This window comes from Esox lucius, chromosome 21 (genome assembly GCF_011004845.1).
Source record: "Esox lucius isolate fEsoLuc1 chromosome 21, fEsoLuc1.pri, whole genome shotgun sequence".
Taxonomy (NCBI): Eukaryota; Metazoa; Chordata; class Actinopteri; order Esociformes; family Esocidae; genus Esox; species Esox lucius.
In genome coordinates, this window is record NC_047589.1 from 26,125,423 (window position 1) to 26,131,683 (window position 6,261).

General features: G+C 44.3%; 1 protein-coding gene across 6 annotated transcripts in view; it reads left to right on the forward strand.

Annotated features, from left to right (window-relative positions):
• Positions 1-3,040: 3,040 nt before the first annotated feature.
• The window catches only part of cip2a (cellular inhibitor of PP2A), a 7,649-nt gene continuing 4,428 nt past the window's right edge, over positions 3,041-6,261 (forward strand). The window contains exons 1-9 of one of the 6 annotated variants that reach the window (XM_020041850.2): positions 3,041-3,123; positions 4,307-4,409; positions 4,494-4,641; positions 4,839-4,951; positions 5,119-5,213; positions 5,346-5,442; positions 5,574-5,696; positions 5,793-5,938; positions 6,017-6,261. The exon at positions 6,017-6,261 is cut by the window's right edge and continues 71 nt beyond it. In XM_020041850.2, coding sequence (XP_019897409.1) covers positions 3,056-3,123; positions 4,307-4,409; positions 4,494-4,641; positions 4,839-4,951; positions 5,119-5,213; positions 5,346-5,442; positions 5,574-5,696; positions 5,793-5,938; positions 6,017-6,261 — 1,138 coding nt within the window. In that variant the 5' untranslated portion in view covers positions 3,041-3,055. The other 5 variants (XM_010890095.4, XM_010890096.4, XM_020041851.2 and 2 more) reach the window with 5 other exon arrangements.

Here is a 6,261-nt window from a genome sequence, read left to right on the forward strand (position 1 = left end):
TTGTCCTGACCACCTGATCCTCAGACTATGGTTTTGTCCTGACCACCTGATCCTCAGACTATGGTTTTGTCCTCATCACCTGATCATCAGACTATGGTGTTATCCTGACCACCTGATCATCAGACTATGGTTTTGTCCTCATCACCTGATCATCAGACTATGGTTTTGTCCTCATCACCTGATCATCAGACTATGGTGTTATCCTGACCACCTGATCATCAGACTATGGTGTTATCCTGACCACCTGATCATCAGACTATGGTGTTATCCTGACCACCTGATCATCAGACTATGGTTTTGTCCTGACCACCTGATCATCAGACTATGGTTTTGTCCTCATCACCTGATCATCAGACTATGGTTTTGTCCTCATCACCTGATCATCAGACTATGGTTTTGTCCTCATCACCTGATCATCAGACTATGGTGTTATCCTGACCACCTGATCATCAGACTATGGTGTTATCCTGACCACCTGATCATCAGACTATGGTGTTATCCTGACCACCTGATCATCAGACTATGGTTTTGTCCTGACCACCTGATCATCAGACTATGGTTTTGTCCTCATCACCTGATCATCAGACTATGGTGTTATCCTGACCACCTGATCATCAGACTATGGTGTTATCCTGACCACCTGATCATCAGACTATGGTGTTATCCTGACCACCTGATCATCAGACTATGGTGTTATCCTGACCACCTGATCATCAGACTATGGTTTTGTCCTCATCACCTGATCATCAGACTATGGTGTTATCCTGACCACCTGATCATCAGACTATGGTTTTGTCCTGACCACCTGATCATCAGACTATGGTGTTATCCTGACCACCTGATCATCAGACTATGGTGTTATCCTGACCACCTGATCATCAGACTATGGTGTTATCCTGACCACCTGATCATCAGACTATGGTGTTATCCTGACCACCTGATCATCAGACTAAGGTGCTTTCCTCCCTTGTTGGTCATTAAACTATGTTGTTGTTCTACCAGCCCACCCATAAGCTCTAGTCTACAACTAATCATCTTATATCCTCTAGTCTCTGAGTATGTTTTTATTTCCATACTTTTCTTGAAAACAGTCATAACAAGACTGCGTAATGACAACATTAAGGCCTAACATCATGTAACGGTCATTGGCAATTGTCTTATTTAATTAGAGTGCACAGTTTTAGTGTAGCTGGTAGGCAGAAACCAAACATACAAAGTGTAGTTTGCAGGGTGAAACATAGAACACAACATGTAATTTGTGTGTAGTACAATTGTGATACAACAATTTTGCATTTACTGGGCAATGCAGTGGCTAAAGTCCAGAACACCTGATCCAGGTGTTTTTCCAGAACACCTGGTCAGGGGATGCATGTTTTCCTCCAAAATGTATGCCCTTTTAAAACTGTGAATTTGAAAGCTGGTTACTGGTGACTGTGTCTCTGAATTAGAAGTCCATTTTATGTGGTACCTGATTCCAATGCTCTGGGGATTGTTGCGCAAATAGTGTTTGTCTTATTATGGAAGAGGAAGTTTACAATGTGTGGTTTTGTCCTTTTCCTCTTTTCAGGGCCAATACTGTCCCATCATCAGTGCAATTGTTCCTTTCTTGTCTGTCACATTACCCAGAGCTGATTAACATGTTTTCTGCGCTGTTATTAGGGGAAGGGAAAATGTGTAGGAGTGGTGGTTGTCGTGGTGGTTCGCGCGCGCGTACACAAACATGCGATAGGAACATCCCATATCATATACAAATAGTTTTTATCGCTTTATGTTGAATGTGAATATTTTATCTGGCACTTTTGCTGGCAAAAATGTTGTACATTGTGAGTCCTGCTGTATTTTGAGAATACAATGTAAAACTGAAGGTACTTTAAATAGTTTTTACTTACTTTTTCCCAACTCAATAAAGATGCTGTCATTTTCATGTCCAACTGCGTGTTTTTGTAGCTTTGTGACAATCACAAGAAACCTTTCTTCGCACTTCTCTTACCCATGCACGGTCACAGTCACGCACGCACGGCGCATGCATGCACTGTCACATAGTCACGCACACATGGCGCATGCATGCACGGTCCAAGTTGTCCTAATAGATCTGGGATGCACACTTAAACACAACGCGTGTGCTGCGTGTTAACCAAACTGGTTACGCCTCTAAGAGGCCTTAGGGAAATGTCAGGCTGACCAAGAGACATGCGCGTCTTGAGAATGGAAACATTAAGAGGCCATCAGAAGACAAATAGACACCTTGTGGTTTACCAGAGGTTGTTGTAGTAACATTGCCTCTTCTATAGTTTTTTGGTGCTTTAGTGTAGTCCAACCACAGGTTCCACACACACAGAATCATGGAGTTGGAGGTTCACTTCAGCAAACGTGCTACCTCTCCCCTCTGAAGCTGAGGGATCAGCGGGGCTCAGCGGTTGGCTCCGCGCACTACGGATGTACCACTTGCAGCAGCTAATTAATCTCCTGACCCAAATTGCCACACTACACTACCTAAATGTCTGTTCAGCCTCCTGAATGCCAATAGATATATGCGCATGCGCTGGATCTATAAATGTGTGCCTCCACTGGAGATTAATGCATATATTCTCCACTAACCGTATTACAACTATATGCTCACCACCCACTGTCAACAAATGTAGTTGACGGATTTTGAAAGCTCATTCTTATTTTGATCAGTAAAGAAATGTGTGGCTCCAGACAAACACTAGCTACATGGAATAGTAATCAAGTTATATAAAAAAGCAGTTGATTCTTAAATGCCAATTTTCAAAGACAAAGAATAATAATGACTGTGTACAAATGCTCATGCGTTCTCAGAACGCATTGAGTTTGTCAAGTGTTTTATGTATCTTCTAATTTCGCACCCTCAAACCTCCGCCCACAATATCCTGCAAAACGAGGTTACATATCTTCATATCGATCTTTGATTAAAAAAATCTGTGTGTCTGACGTAATTTGTCGTATATTGTCATGTTCCAAACCGGTTCAAAATACTAGGAAATCTCCGCCCTGTGACGTCAGTGCTTTCGTGAGAAGAAACGAGTTACGCCTGATGTTTTTATTAGAATGCGCTGTTCATGCGTTCAGAAAAATTTGCCTAATCACAAGTGTCCCAGAGATGTAAGTAAATCCTTACCAGATGCCCGAACCACCTCAACTGGCTCCTTTCGATGCAAAGAAGCAGCGGCTCTACTCCGAGTTCCTCGGGATATTTCAATAGTTGATACATTTTAAAGAATAAATACACCTTCTAATTTACTAATTTAATTGCGATGACTAAAAACCACTGTATGGATATCTTAAATGGAAATATCTCTTTCGCATTTAAAAAAAATATATATCTCTTAAATTTCTTTCATTCAATATGTGCCAATGGAATGGACTCCGGTCAAGTGCATAGGGCTGGTTTGGGAATTATGGATTGGATACAGATACACATTTAAAAATTTACGTTCAACCATTTTTGTCTTCCCAGTCGTTTAAAAACCTCTCTTATTTTTGCGCACCCTGTTATTGGATTTTGGTACATGTTGTTTCGAATCATCTAAGTGTCTGCTGCTTTAATGTGGGGGTGATTTATTTTCTTTTTTTAACAGTTATTATTTGTAAATATGCATCTATATTATGTAAGTCAATTTACTTTAATTTTAATGTGGGCAAATAGTTTTCAAAAAACGTGTGTGCACATTATTTAGACAAATGCGGTTTGGGTATGACCAACATCCTGTGGTGCCCCCCGTCAGTTTCCAATGGACTGTTCCGCAGTTTGAACCTGAAGCGGGAGGAAGTGGACGGATAACGAATATACAATATTTGTATATATAGATTTTTTTTTTTATATACAGCTTGGTAAATCTATTTGTGTATGTTTATGTTACTTAAATTACGACACCAGTGTCGGCTAGATAACGCTATTAACACCATCTGTTGAACATGTATTGGTCGGAATTCAAAACAAGTAGTGTAGTTAGCTAGAAAGCTAATGTTGACGTTAGCTAACTCGCAAGCTAGCTAGCCAATTCATCATATACTCCCGGAATTCAAATGAGTTACAGTGAGTTTTAGGCATACACGTGTTTGCGCAGCCTTTAGCTAGATACGATCACCTGTAGGATTCTATCCATCAGCTTTGCCAAAACTATACAGCTAATTGGTTTATAGTTAACTTCCATGTGCCAAAACAGCAGTGTATGCAAATATTGAACAGCTGTCTGCAAGAATCGCTTGCCTTAAATCTGATGAACAATTCGTATCATACAACGCTCCTATCTGCTAAGTAACTAAGATCAGAATTGTGTCGCAGAATGGACGTAACGACTTGTTTGAAGTCTCTCCTGCTGGCCACCCACCAGTACCGAGACAACAGGACAGCCCACAACACTGTCCAGCTGCAGAAACAAGTCGAGGTCAGTTACGAAATGTCTACACTTTGCAATAGCACACCGTCCACGTTGGGAGATATGAATCAAGGTGACACCTTGTTTCTGCAGGAGCTGTCAGGTCTGCGGTGTGGTCGACTTCTCTCGTCTGGTCAGGTGCTGCCCAGTGAATGTATCAGTGGGCTGGTGGAGTTGGCAGGTGACCCCAACACAAGTCCAGCCCTCACAGGAACCATCATCTCGCTGCTAGCCCGACTAGGTAGACACACTGTTACTCATTCTCAACGTATTTCCGTCCTATTATTTCTCAATAAACAGCGTGCCTCTCGGAAGAAAATTAGCTGGCTTGACAAAGCCGGCATGTGAATTCCCGATTGACTGGCAAGTACCTTATTTTGAACATAGCCGGTGATTTAAATTGTGACACATTTGTGATGCGCGTGTTCTCCCGCTCAGCCTGTGACGACGAGAGTCGGGAGGTCCTCCAGAGCAGTTATAACCTGACCAGCACCCTGGCCTCCATCATCCACTGCCAATGCAACACCCCCGGGGAGCCGCTGGTGCTGCAGGTCGGTACGACGTCCACCGAAAACACGACACGGCGAGGCTAAAAGGGAGGTCGTTGACCCCTGGCCCTGGAGAACCACAGGGCTACGCTTTGCCAGAGCTCCAGGGGGAAAGACGGCGATAGGATGCGACGCTGTCAGCTTAGTAACAGTCTCTGTTTGTGTCCCAGTGCCTGCAGGTGCTACAGAGGCTCACCTACAGCAGCCGGATATTCCACTGTGCCAATTACATCCACGAACTCATAGACTTTCTCGTGGCCAACATGTAAGATGCATCTTATACGTCCTGTTCAGTCGTGTTCCCAACCTTGTCTTCTCCCCTCCCACTCAATGGCACAGCGGAGGCAAACGTGGGCATGTGCTTATTCTCTGTGTTCCCCATTCTCCCCCCCTCTAGTCAGTCGCGTGATGATGACATCACAATGCCATGCCTCGGTCTGATGGCAAACCTGTGTCGCTACAACCTGTCAGTACAGACTCACATCAAAGCGCTGGTGAGGAACGTCCTATCCAGGTCACAGCCTATCATCTTCTGTCTCTTACTGTCGGTCCTCAATAATGTAGCAGGTTGTTGCAACGGCGTCAGTTGTAGCGCGTGCCGATGACCGTGTGTGTGTGATTACAGAGTAATGTGAAGGCCTTCTACCGTACGCTGATTAACTTCCTGGCACACAACAGTTTGACGGTGGTGGTGTTTGCTCTCTCTATACTGGCCAGCCTGACACTCAACGAGGAAGTCGGGGAAAAGGTACGTGACACCGGACTGTTACAGCACAGAACTGTATTTTGTGTAAATTTGCTTCCGCTTAGAACATTGTTGTGTTTTCCCTGACGTTTGTGTCAGCTGTTCCATGCTAAGAACATCCACCAGACGTTCCAGCTGATCTTTAACATCATTGTCAATGGTGATGGGACCCTAACCAGGAAGTACTCTGTAGACCTACTAGTGGACCTTCTGAGGAACCCCAAGATAGCTGACTACTTGACCAGGTACACACACACACACACACACACACACATTAAATGGAAACATTTGTTTTGACTGATTTCCCTCTTCACCCTCTCTAGGTATGAGCACTTCTCCGTGTGTGTCTCCCAGGTGTTGGGTCTGTTGCATGTGAAAGATCCAAACTCGGCTACTAAGGTTCTGGAGCTCCTCCTGGCTCTGTCCGGCGTGTCTGGCTTGAGGCTCTTGCTGTGTGACATAGTGTTCCGTCCGGCTGCCCCCCGCCTCCGAACTGCCGTCCACAGACCGGGGGTGGGCCTGGACGCCCACCAGAAAACAGAGCCGGGCTTAGCTCTCGTCCAGTGGC